The following is a 12,645-nucleotide window of genomic DNA, read 5'->3' as shown; positions in this document are numbered from 1 at the left end:
GGAGACACCTGAGGTTCCAGCATTTTCAGTCACTTTGCTGGTGAGCAGGGGCTGCCGGCCCTGAGCCCCAGGAAGGGACCTGAAAGCTCCTCCAGTGCCACCCCCGCCATGGGCAGGGACACAGAGCCCACCCAGCCTGACCCTGAGCCCTCTGCCCTTGTAAGAAGATCCTCTCCAGCTTTCCTGTAGGTCCCCTCTAGGTACTGGAAAGCTTGCATATTGCTGATTTTAAAAAAGAAAAAAACGCAGTTATTCAAAAATATATCTTTATTTTTTTTTAATCAGCTATTTAAATAATCCAGTTAAAATATGTTTTATTGCACATTAAAGAACCTTTCTGAATTCTCAGTGTCCTATATAAAATAAGCTTATACAGAGAAAGGAGAAGAGAGACTTTCTTACGTGCACGCTCTCACTCACTCTTGCTCTACACGAACCCTGAGCAGCCAGCCCGGTGCAGGCGACACCGTCCCCAGCACTGTACGTGTGCTCTGGGCTGCTCCAGGGGCCGGCTGCGGTGGGACTGGAGGCGGGGGCGCTGGGCCGGGTCTCCCCACCGCGCTCCTGCCCGCGGCGCGGGCGGCGTCCGGCACAGCGGGTAAAGGAGGAAACACGCGGGGTGGCTGTGGTGCTGAGGAACGGGCGGGCGTACGTGAGGAGGACACACCGGTGGGCAGATGGGCCTCTCGCGGGATCTGGTTCCCCCGGCACCGCCAGCACCAGGACAGCGAGCCAGGTGCCACAGGAGGGCAAGTCACTGCCCAGGGCGAACAGGTAGAGAGCAGCCAGGTCCCTCTGAGGCTCCTGAGGATTCAAGTGTGGCTAAGGCCACGCGCTGCTTAATGAGCTCCGATGAGGTTCCCTTTAATGGCCTGAGCTTGAGCAATGTAAATGGAGCGAGCTTGCAGAGTATGCAGTTCATTATTGCAATACAAATTAGACTTTGTGCCCTCTTCAGATGATTCTTCTGAGATGACTTGGTTCCCCTACTCCAGCTGTGTGCTAACTTGCTCTACAAGCACATCTGTGGCTATTCTCACTTTCCATGTCAGAATAAAGAGCTCCTCAGGCCACCTTTGGAATTGGGTCCCTAATGAAAATTCAGCTTGAGAGCTTGCCTTTGATCCGTTTTGTGCTCTTCCCAGACCTTTGTCGTCTCCCTTACTACAAATGTCATGCTGCGCTCCTGAAAGCCCCGGGTTTTTCCCCCAAGTCGAGCCACACCGCAGAGAGCAATTAGCGCTAAGACTCAGCGTGGCATCAACCTGCAGTGGAGCAATCCCTGCCCACGCAGTGGGGTGTGCCAGCTGGTGCCAACGTGTGACCCTGTCTGATGAGCCACCCCAGCTCAGGGCTATGTCCTGCTCCTGCCACCTCCTGCAATGCTACTTGAGAGTGGATGATGCTTGAAGTTCCCAATGTCTCTGAGCCCTTGGCTTTTGTGTCTGAGCTTTGCTCGGAAAAGCTTTGTCTGCAAGTTCAATCCCTGAATATGGGTCTGACCCACCAGCCCTTCAGTGCTCGTTTGGACGTGTGCCCATCACCCCGGACACGTGGGTCCAGCACCCACCTCTTCTTTTGGCACCTGGGTGGGTGGATAAACAAGCGTCAGTGCTGCCCAACCTCTAGCGTGTCGGGCAGCTGCTCGGTGAACGCAGCCTCTAGCCGCAAAGTGCTGTAGTTGGGGGGGGGAGTCCTGGGCAGGGGGCTGCCCTGGGGCAGCGGCAGGCGCAGCGCCGTGTTGAAGGTGGGCAGGTCCTCGTCAATGCAGGCGGGGTTGTCGTGGCCCTGGCTCTCCGGATCACTGGCCTGCGCTGGATTCCCTGACCTGTCCCTTTTTCGGTTGTTCCACCATTTCTTTGCCTTTTGCCATTGGCGTCGCATGACAATGGAAAGTGAGTCGATGAAGAAGACCTCCACGATCTCGATGACGCAGACGACCGAGCAGCTCATCCAAAGGCCCAGCTGGCCTCCGAAGTTGGAAAGAAGAGTGACGAGCTGGAAGAGAGGAGAGCACAAAGTTAGCGGCTCCTGCGGGCACTGGACGTGTGCCCACGGCACTGTCAGGGAGTGCAGGGAGGGTTTGTGTGAGCGCTGTCGAACGCGGGGCCCCTGCTTGGCTGCCCGTGTTGTCCTCTCCTGCTCTGCTTCAGCAGGAGCTGCCGCTGCCCACGGGCTGCCCCGCCGCAGGGTTGGGACTGGACACTTGGAAAAGTGGCTCCAGACGAAAGGCTGCAAAGGGCAGGATCGAGCACCCCAGTTTCCTGGCCCTGCCTGGGCGGGACCCTCCCCGGCCAGGTGGAAACTTCCAGGCTTCCCAGGGCTGAGCGGGGAGCGGCTGCGCTCGCTTACTGTGTTGGCAGGGTTCTCCGAAATGAATCTCTCGTTCAGGTCTTTGTAGAACACCATGAGGTTCGCGAGGTCCGTCCTGAGAGGAGACACAGAAGGCAGGCTGAGAGTTTAGTAAAACAATAACATGAAACATACTGAAGAACTATGCAAATAACCAGTTGGACCAGTAGGGCTGGGCTGCTCCAAGGGAGCTTTCTCCCCAATTGCCATCATTAGGGCTGCTGAGATTATATCTGAGCTTGAGGTGCAAGCCAGAAACACATACAGGAAAACTTACTTGTTCAGCTTCTTGTTGATTTTTTGCCCTTTGTCCCAAGAGAGAACTCGAAGCATCCAGTCCTGGAAAAGAGACCGAAAATACTGCTGTAACTGTGTGCATGTGTGTGAAAATCCCCTGGGAAGGGAGCTCATGCTCCACACCTCCTTGGACCAGTTCGGGTGCCAGAACTGAATGCGTGTGATGGGCCAGCTGTCCCGGGGGCACCTCCCAGCCCACAGCTGAACTTCAGTTTAATGGTGAACTCCTGGAGGGGAAGCCCAGACCTGGACACTACAGACTGAGCATCACTGAAGTGCTAACGAGCACCCCAGGGCCCCCACTTCCCGCTGAACCTCGGGGTTTATTTAATGCCTCCTTGTGCCGCGATGCTGCCACCCCTGGAGTGCAATGAGGAACCGACCTCTGACACGGCGGACGGCCACTGGGCGATGCTGGTGGTGAGCGCCCACTCCTTGAAGCTGGGGAGAGAGGCAGGCTGTGAGCTGCCAGCGGGGAGCGAGCTCCCCCGCACGCAGCGTGTCGCCCCTGGTCGCGGGCAGGACTCACCTGCAGGCGTCCTTGCAGATCTGCTGGCAGCCCAGCTGCTCCTTCACGAACTTCTCGTGCAGTTTGTAGTAGCAGTACACTGCAAGAGGGAGCAGGACACGTGTATGAGTAGATAGGAAGAAAAGCAACGATCTTTTGCTATGTGTGCTGGAGTGGGGCTTCTGGGGTGTCGGTGGCCTTTGTGGCCATCATCTGTGTGGTGGGGATAAAACCCTATAAACATTGCAAAATACTCAGAGAAGTGGCTGTCACTTCCTATAAGCATGAACAATTGCCTCACCCAGTCAAGCCCTCCACTCGACACTTTTGTGGTGCGCACAAATGACAAGCAATAAGAACGAGTGTCAGAAAGGAGTCAGTGTGAGCAGCAGAGGCAGCCTCGGGCTCTGCGGTGGGCGCTGGGTGCGGGCAGGGCCGTGCCAGCTGCGCAGGAATGCGCTGACGCGGGCGATGCGGAGGTGTTGGACACTTACTCCAGTTGGGGTTCTTCTTGTAGTTGCAGTACTCTGCCCCGGCAGGCAGGGGCTGCGCGTACTGGGCGCAGCCGCACGAGTCCACCATGGCCTTCTGAAAGCAGGAGTGCAGGCAGATCTGGGGAGAGAAACCAGAGCTGCAGACTGGGCAGCACGGGCTGCGCTCCCGCAGAGCCAAGGTCCAGGCTCATGCGCCCCAGAAGCATCCTGCTGGGGACAGTAGCAATATGATGGGAACCCCCTTTCCCTGGGCCTTGGGCTCTGCTGGAGAGAACATAAACACAGGCAGAAAGTGCTGTGGGGGGTTTAGGCTCTGGTGAAAGAACTAAGAATGTAATCCTCTCTGGGGGGTTCTGTGAGTGCCCCGCTTCCCTTACAGCCATCAACAACTTCAGTGCTGCAGTAGCTACAGCCAAGGAGAAGGTTTTGTGTCTGCCATGGCACGTGGCCGATGAAACAACGAGGTGGGGGACATGACTCCCTGGTGAAAACGTTCTCAGCTTCCACCACGTTTTGCTGGTGCATATTTGGAGGCCCGAAGTTGTGAGGATTAACAGGGCAGCAGAGTCAGTGATTTGTGCTAAAACACTTGATTGTTGGAACAAGCAGGAACTGAACTTCTCTTTTTGAAGTCCCAGTCATGAAACCTTTTGGTCACAGTCCTTTGAGTCCTGAGTTTTGGTGAAGTACTGTTACTAAAAACCTGAGATAATGTCTGTGTGATCCTACCTGCCAATTCATCTCAGCAGATTTCAGGCATAATAACCCATAAAATAAAAATCCAGCCTGGGCACAGCCTTTGCCGTAGGCAGCAGCTAATGTAATTACAATTTTTCAAGTGGAGGGTGCCAGAACAACGACACCATCCAAGAGGACCCAATTACAGAAACCATGCAAAATTAGTGGAAACTTACTCTGTAAACAAACATCCTGCTATCTGGATACTGATTAGATGGTATCTGTTATTCTTGGAGTCCTAAAGGTCACAATTTCTGGCTTCAAGGGTTACTAAGCTGCAACATTTACTTGGCCAATATTTTCCAGTCTCACATTGCTTGAAAATTGCCTAATGAGCTCATGTTCTCCCTTTATCTACCAGGGCGCCTAAGGGAACTTCAAACATCAACCACTTAGGAATAAAACTTGGATTTTTAAAAGTGCTGTGGTATTTTACATCAGTGGTTAAAAGCGGCGACCCTACAGCTGGACTGTTCACAATCTTGGATCCTGAACCAGAGAATATTATAAAGGTTTTTATGAATGTAGTTTTCAAGCAACTGATAAAACCAAAGGTAACATATTTACCTGGAGTGAGTAGCTCTTGTTATAGAGATTCTCCACTGGTATGTCCGCACCAGTCTCCGTACAGTCACTGTAGGGTTTGCTCAGCTTGCAAGACCGAGTCTGAGAACCAGAAAAGAACAAATCTTGGTTTTTGGAGTTCACAGAAAAAAACCCAAAGGATTTAGTGGCAGTTCATCAGGATTCTGAAACTGTAAGTGATGGAGCAGGCTTCAATGGCATGTTTACCTTCTGCCATCTCAAATGATTTGTCAATCACTTGTCAGAACAAGGGGGTTTTTGTTTGTAACGTCCATTTCCCAAAACACTGCTCTGGCTGGGTTATCTGCTGTCTTCCTTGAAGCCCTCTGCAGGAATGCAGAGATGGTATAACAGTAACAGTGAGGACTTTTGAAAGCAGAGTAATTCATGTGTATGTTTTCTCTCATTGCTCAGCCCTGGAGGCTGTGCAGCATTTATCCTGCTGTGTTTGTGTTCGAGAGAAGGGCCAACGCTGCTGGGGTCTGGTTGGTTTTCTGTGAAGACCCAAACCCTCCTGGGCTGTTGTGCTGCTCCTGTTCTGTGGCTAAAACAGCACTTCAGGCTCCGCTGGCGCTCAACAGCACCTCTTCAGAATCACTCCAAATCAAAGGTTCACATCTCCTCCAAGGCTTTTTCCAGGTACTGCTTTGACCTTTCTCTCCAATGAGTGCTAACACTTTTTCCTGTTCTGCAATCTGCCTGGAGAAAAGAGCTCTGAAATGCCAAGTGCATCCCTGCAAGGTCTGAAACCAGGGCTGGGAGCCCCAGCTCCTGAGCAGCTCCATCCCTGCACCCCGCAGGCTCCTGGCCTCGCTCAGCCCTCAGCTCTCACTGTCTTTCTGCAGTAATTACCCACTTCAGACCTAAGAGAGTGGCCTGAGATGACAAGAAATGCCACCTGTTTAGGAATCCATTAACCTATATTTCTCTACAGAGTTTAAAATTAGGGGCTGATCCTACAAAGGATCGATTTAGGAGGAACCTGAGAAATGCCCGCTCACCCGCAAGGCACTGAGCAGAGATCTGCAGCTCAAACCCTACAGCGAGCGTCACCGCTGCGTGGATCAGCTCTTTTAGAAAGATGCTCAAATCCCTCTTTGGAGGGAACACAGAAATATGCCATTTCAATATTAGAGATGGATTACTTACGAAAATTAAATGAAAACAGCTTTTGGCATGCTTTTAACTTCCGCAGGCAATCTAATGCCTGGACACCTGCCTCATGCCTCATTCTGCTGCTGGATCTTCTAGCAGACGACAGATCCTTTGTACAGAATTTTTTTTGTCATGGCTTATACTCCTACAAAAGCTTACGTGTTCATTCAGGTGCTGAAACAATTTCCAAACCAAATATTTAACTAAAGCACTGCAACTCCTACCAAGTGATGCCTTGTTTGCATTCCAAACATCTTGGAATATTTTTGGAGGCGGGGGGGCAGTCCTAGTACATGGCAGAAATACAGGAGCGGTAACCGAGACACTGACGCTCGCATTTGAAAAACAGCGGCTGCCACGCTCCAGCCTGCAGCGAGCAGCATTTTGTGCGATGCGCGTCCGCTGTGCCCTCCTGCGTGTGTCTGGCTGCGGGTGCGAGGACTGACGGGTGCACGGGTGTCCTGGCAACCGCGCTGCCCGGCAGGCTCCCTGCTCTCCTTCACTGGCAGAACAGCAAGCGGCAGCTTTTGGGTTGAGTCCAGAAGGGGAGTCCAGCTTCCATCTCGCCGCTTAGGATGCAATCAGATCGCTTCATCCTGCCAAATCTTTTCAACGTCACCACGGAGATATGTTCCGTCCTGGTTGTTGCACTAGATGCAACAGTCCAGGTCTACTGCGCCACGTAAATATTACATTAAATACTAAGACTCTGTCTGCAGTGACTTTCTCCAGTACAGTGTAATAGTTACAAAGGAAAGAATCTTGTGAGACTTTTCATCCTTTGCACCATCCTGGTTCTCCTGTTCACTTTTTGTTTGCTAGGCAGCACTTTTCCCCACTGGTTAGACCAAGCAGTTGCTGCTGGTTTTCCAGACGGCTGGGGATAGTTAACTATCTGCACATTCTAAAACCGCCAGCCCTGTTTTTAATGTCTTTTCTAATGCATAGACTATCTTGATCTGGCACACCCAGCCAGGACTGATAAGCAGGCTGGCTGATGCATCTCACCCAGCCATCGGGGGAGAAAAGGCACAACTGAACTGCTCCCTTAACAGCCCATCCAGATGAAAGGGGACAGCCCGCTGGCACCGCTGGCCGCTCTACCCAGAGAAGCCCCTTGGGTCAAATGCCTTGTCTGTGCTACACTAATGGGGGAACCCTGGAGCTGCTGCCCCCCTGCCCTTGCTGACAGCAACAAGGGGCTTCACTAAGGTGGCAAAGGCACTTACTGCCCAGGAGGGTTTCATCAGCTGGGACAGCAAGAAACCCAGCAAGAGGAGACTTACACCCAAACAAACAAAAAGGGTTGTGCTGCAGTCGTTCCTACAGACCTGACCCTAACGTGGGTTCCCCACAGCCCGAGCTTGTTCTCTGCCGCCCCTAGAACCTGTGTGGGCTGCAAACTAAAGTGAAATGGGGCACTTGACTACACATTTCTGTGGTTGAGGATTTTGCTGTGAAAACAAAACAAAAAAAATCCCCTGGAAAGGCAAGGGGTTGGAGAAAACGGAGAACAAACAAAATCCCAGCAGCTGTTTGGTTTATAAAGAGCTGATTTTCCAACAGGAAAACCTGGTTCAGAAAAGTGCTATCACAGGATTTTTCTCAGGGCACTTTAGCTGCTCACGTGTGAGGTATCAGATGCCTTCCAGCTACTGGTTATGTTCAAACATCATATCAGCTCATATTTACACCCGTTTCAAGGAAATGGTGCTGTGCACCTGGAACAAGGCTGCTGCCACTCACAAAGTGCATCCCTATGGAGGTGGCTGCTGCTGTCTCGATTTCTGTGCCGATGTCTTCAATGAAGGGATATTCGTTCTGGTCGTGGACAATGATCTTGGCTCCCGTCGATGTCACCAGGAAGGGGTTGTAGTCTGCTTCATCTATGTAGAGAACAACCTGCAATCCTGGAGGAGAGACAGGGCAGGAGCAGTTACACCAGCAGCCAGAGCCGTTTTGCTGCTCGGGGAGGGCAGCGCGGTCTCCTTAACGTTATCTGGCCTCAAGTAGAACTGTAACAACCATGCAAAACCTTTGCAGTGCCAGACTGAGACACTTGCAGCGAGTAATGTCCCTCCGCAGCCCCAAGTACAGCAAACAAATAATAGAACGTGGCTGGAACTTACTTCAAAAAGTTATATAACTGGGAAGCAGTAATTTCAGATGGAAAACATTAGTGATGCAATGATATTATCTCTGTATTCTCTGGCAACAGTTTGCACTAGTTCAAACAAGCATTTCCCCAATCAGCTCACACATCTAGAGCCAACACATCAATCACCCTCCAGCACGATCCAGTTCGCTGAGCTGCTCGTTATCTCACAGTTCCTCTGCAAACGCGGTTTCCTCACCGTACTCGCTGCCCGCGGTCGAGGTGCTCAGGACCGTCCCGCTTTCTCCGCTGTTGAAGGTGTAGCAATTGCCATGCAGGGGGTGATGGAAACGAGTGAAGTGCCTGGAACAAATCAAACACTGCTACAATGCCCTCTGCAGTTGTAACTGGCTGTGGGAGAAAATCGGCGGATCGGGGCTTTTTGTTTCGGCAGAGACAAAGCAGAACTGGATAGCTGCTTTTTTTTTAGCAAGCAGTTTATTTTGCTGGAAAGTGTGGGTCTTTTTCTTAATATCTTGAAACTACATGGAAATATAATCTGGTTTAATAGCATCAGGCAGTGAAAAATTTAGGAGGTTTTCACGTGGGAACTGGGGCTCAGAGCATGGGGGAAGCGGATTTACAGAACAGAGGAAGGTGGCGGCGGAGGGGACAGCGTCCTCTTCCACTGGACAGCCAAGTGTCTAAAGGAACACGAACCTTCCTTTTTCACAAAAGATGTCATAGCTACTATCAGGCAGGGGAGGCTGAGGACACACCTTTGTGATTCAAGTATGTTCATGTCCTTCCTGCGAGCATCCCCTCCCACTCAAGCAAATGTCTCGATTCCAGGAAGAGATGTCGTGCATTTGCACGATTACATGCACAAGCAAATTGCCTTCAGTAATGAGAGTTACACTGCAGTTCGCTTTGTGCATGGCTGTGGGGAAACTGCTCAGCCTGTGTACAGGTGCAGTTTTATCCCCACAAGGCACGGATTAACTCTGCCGCTGTCCCCAGGATGAGGGGACGGCTCCCCTGCTATCCGGACACACAGGAATTGAACTGCCACCATCATGTGATTGATCATTAGATTTGATTCTGCCAAAACCCATGGGTTTATCTGAAACGTGGACAGCAGAATTAAGACAAATGAAAGAGCATAACAGAAGTTCACAAAACCACGAATGTTTGCTTTCATTTAAAAATGGAAATGATTCCTGCTGGAATTCAGCAAATACCAAATATTCAATTCCTATGTATTATGTACTTGGAAATAAGCTGTTAAGCTGGCAGGTATTTTCTGTGCACTGACCTTTTGTCACAAGATAGGCCATCAAAGAAACATGTCAGTAGAAGGTCATCAGCAGAATAACTCAATTTTTCTTTAGTCTCCAAGGGAATTTGAGCCATGATGTTCATGTAATGCAGCTTGTACCATTCTTGGATAGCATTAACACCAGAACTGAATGTATAAAGTGCACACTCACTGCTGTTGTTTGCATCGCACTGATAATTACAAAGGGGAAAAAGCATTTCAGATGAAATGAAATTATGTATTCTACAAGGTATGCGTGATACCATTTCTCTTCCACAGTAATAACCACCTAGAGGTTATAGTGGCACAAAGGGGATAAAGGGACATCAAAGACCCTTCATTCAGGGCTAAGTGATACGATCAAATGTTTGAGGCCCAGAGGAAAGGTCACAGAAGGCACTAAGTCTATTTGCGCAGACTTGAGGTGAGCGTTTCTCTTCCAGAGAGCTGGAGCCAGCTCTGCAGGCAGCCAGGGAGCCACGGCAGAGGAGCCAGGGGAGCGCATGGACTGTTACTCACTACAAAGCCACCTAAGTGAGCAATAAAAGTGGCGGGAGGGACACCAACCCAAAACACCCCTTCGTTGCCTCACAAGGAACCTGCTGACCAAGGAGCAGCGACACTCACCAGCTGGAAGCCAATGATATCACTTGAATCCCCAGAGTTCACTATGGACGAATCCTTGTGGAAGACGCTGCCCTCTATTTTCCTCTTCCGGCCGCTGCGAAGGTCAGTCGCTGTCCTAGAGAAATCCTCAAAGTGCAGCAGAGGGATCTGCTTGAAGAAGTCACTTGCTGTGCTGTTCCACTCATCCACTGACCGGCGCACCTTGGACTTGCCCTCTGAAAATCCGTAGAAAGTCTCCAAAGCTTTTTTTGTCTCCTTGTCCAGTTCAGATAAATAGTCTTTCATGGCACTGTACCTGCATTGGAGACAACGTGACAGAAAATGACATCCCACCCCCGTCTCACCTCACCGCCCGGCTGCAGCATTTTGCCCCTCACACTGTGAATCTCATCGCCCAGGACAGAATTCTCTGTCAGGGACTCGCATCGATCCCTCACTACCACATCAGGTCACAGCGGCGCGAGCAGACACAGCTGCACCCGCGGCCAGGACTCAGAGCAAAGACCATCAGAAGCAAAGCAGCCTGAACTGCAGAGAATGCCCCCGGAAAGTCCCGAGCTCCTTGCAGGCTGTGTTAGCAGCCCGGGGAGGCAGAGCATGTGGAAATACAACTGCGTTTGTGCCAGGAGGCACAGGAGAGCTGGATCGCCCGCAGGGACTGGGGTGGGTAGCCGGCAGCAGAACAAGTATCAACATAAAGTGTAATTTGGCAGGAGAAAAAGTATTGTTGATTGAAAAAGTCAAAGCATCCTATAAGGAAAAAAAGAGGCAACAAAGGAGTGACAGATGTTCCTTTTCAGGAGATGTTTATAAATATGTAAAGGGTGGGTGTCACGAGGATGGAGCCAGGCTCTTCTCGGTGACAACCAACAGTAAGACAAGGGGTAATGGGTTCAAGCTGGAACACAAGAGGTTCCACTTAAATGTGAGAAGAAACTTCTTCTCAGTGAGGGTGACAGAGCACTGGAACGGGCTGCCCAGGGGGGTTGTGGATTCTCCTTCTCTGGAGACATTCAAAACCCGCCTGGACGCCTTCCTGTGTAACCTCACCTAAGTTTTCCTGCTCTGGCAGGGGGATTGGACTAGATGATCTTTTGAGGTCCCTTCCAATCCCTAACATTCTGTGATTCTGTGATTCTGTGACGGCATTGTCTATAATCCTGGAACTTTGGTCCCGGGATAAAGGGAATTTGAAGTGAACACAGAGCCGACCAGAGACTGTCTGGAGCAGAAAGGTAAATCGACTGAGTCTAGCTCAGCAGGCAGCAAGTGAAGGGTGCGATCATAATCCACATGTGTCTGAAGAGCGTCGGCACAGAGGTGAATACATTACTCAAAGTGCGGTACAGGGAAATCCCAGGGCTGGGAAGGGCTCCTGGTGCGCAGCGCTGCGGTGCAGCAGGGAGGTGTGGGAAGGTTTGGGGCTGGGCTGGCGAGGGGATGACAAACTGGCCAGGAGCCGGGTACCCCCTGCCAGCGCTGCCGGCCGCCCGGCACCCCGAGCCTTACTTGTAGGGGTTGATGTTGCAGATGGTGACGGCGGGGAAGGGCAGCTTCTGGAACTGGACGGTGACAGAGACCGAGGCGCTGTAGTAGTTGATGAGCAGCTCCGCGCACTGCCAGAGGATCAGCCCCACGGCGCTGAGCGTCAGCAGGATCCAGATGAAGCGGCGCAGGCGGCCCCGGGACACCACGATGCGGCGGCAGCCGTGGGTGTTGGTGTTCAGGCAGTACCAGCGCATCAGCTCGCTCAGCGTGGGCGCCTGCGGGCCCCGCACCGGCAGCGTCCTCTTGATCCGCGCCGTGATCTTCTTCCCGGGGGCCATGGCGGCGGCTGCGGGGAGAGACACGGGGAGTGAGCGCGGCCGGCGGGATGGGGACAGGGGATGGGGACAGGGGATGGGGACAGGGGGTGGGGACAGGGGATGGGGACAGGGGATGGGGACAGGGGATGGAGACAGGGGATGGAGACAGGGGGTGGGGACGGCGGCCGGGGCAGCGGGGGCCCGGCGCCGTTTGCCGTGTCACCGCCGCAGCTGCCACCGCCGCGGCGCGGCCGGGAGCGAGCCCCGCGCTGACAGCGCTCCGCCGTCGCGACGCCACCGACTGCGGAGCCGCCACCGACTGCGGAGCCGCCACCTGGCATCCCCGCCCGCGGCGGACGCTTCACCGTGAAACAGCGTTTCCCGGAGCAGGTCGCGCCCGCCGAGGCAGCGCACGGCCCCGGCGCTCCCGCCCGCCTCACCTCGGCCGCCCGACGGAGCCGTCCTGCGCTCCCGGCCCCGGCGCCCCTGCCGATGGCTGGACGGGCAGCTGCCCCGGCACCTACCCCCCGCGGCGCGCCCCGCCCGGCCCGCCCCGGCCCCGCCCCCGCCCCCGCTCCGCGGCCGCGCAGCGCCGCCCCACGGCGGCCCCCGGGCCTGGCAGGAGCGGCGGGGCCGGGCGGGCACCCGCGGGCAGGCTCCTGCGGGCCGCG

At 53.2% G+C, this 12,645-nt stretch overlaps 1 protein-coding gene across 2 annotated transcripts in view; it reads right to left on the bottom strand.

Annotated features, from left to right (window-relative positions):
• Window positions 1-288: 288 nt before the first annotated feature.
• SCNN1G (sodium channel epithelial 1 subunit gamma) overlaps window positions 289-12,645 on the bottom strand; it is a 13,187-nt gene continuing 830 nt past the window's right edge. The window contains exons 1-13 of one of the 2 annotated variants that reach the window (XM_065644504.1): window positions 12,415-12,497; window positions 11,679-12,003; window positions 10,170-10,464; window positions 9,540-9,733; window positions 8,484-8,587; window positions 7,876-8,039; window positions 4,957-5,055; window positions 3,652-3,769; window positions 3,179-3,257; window positions 3,033-3,090; window positions 2,630-2,691; window positions 2,353-2,428; window positions 289-1,998 (exon numbers count right to left, since the gene is read on the bottom strand). In XM_065644504.1, coding sequence (XP_065500576.1) covers window positions 1,609-1,998; window positions 2,353-2,428; window positions 2,630-2,691; window positions 3,033-3,090; window positions 3,179-3,257; window positions 3,652-3,769; window positions 4,957-5,055; window positions 7,876-8,039; window positions 8,484-8,587; window positions 9,540-9,733; window positions 10,170-10,464; window positions 11,679-11,995 — 1,956 coding nt within the window. In that variant the 5' untranslated portion in view covers window positions 11,996-12,003; window positions 12,415-12,497 and the 3' untranslated portion in view covers window positions 289-1,608. Of the gene's footprint in view, window positions 1,999-2,352; window positions 2,429-2,629; window positions 2,692-3,032; window positions 3,091-3,178; window positions 3,258-3,651; window positions 3,770-4,956; window positions 5,056-7,875; window positions 8,040-8,483; window positions 8,588-9,539; window positions 9,734-10,169; window positions 10,465-11,678; window positions 12,004-12,414; window positions 12,498-12,645 lie in introns of those variants that run through there. The other variant, XM_065644505.1, reaches the window with a different exon arrangement.

The sequence above is a fragment of the Caloenas nicobarica genome, chromosome 14 (assembly GCF_036013445.1).
Source record: "Caloenas nicobarica isolate bCalNic1 chromosome 14, bCalNic1.hap1, whole genome shotgun sequence".
Lineage (NCBI taxonomy): Eukaryota > Metazoa > Chordata > Aves > Columbiformes > Columbidae > Caloenas > Caloenas nicobarica.
The sequence above is the reverse complement of the archived record's forward strand: the minus strand, read 5'-3'. Positions and strand labels throughout refer to the sequence as shown.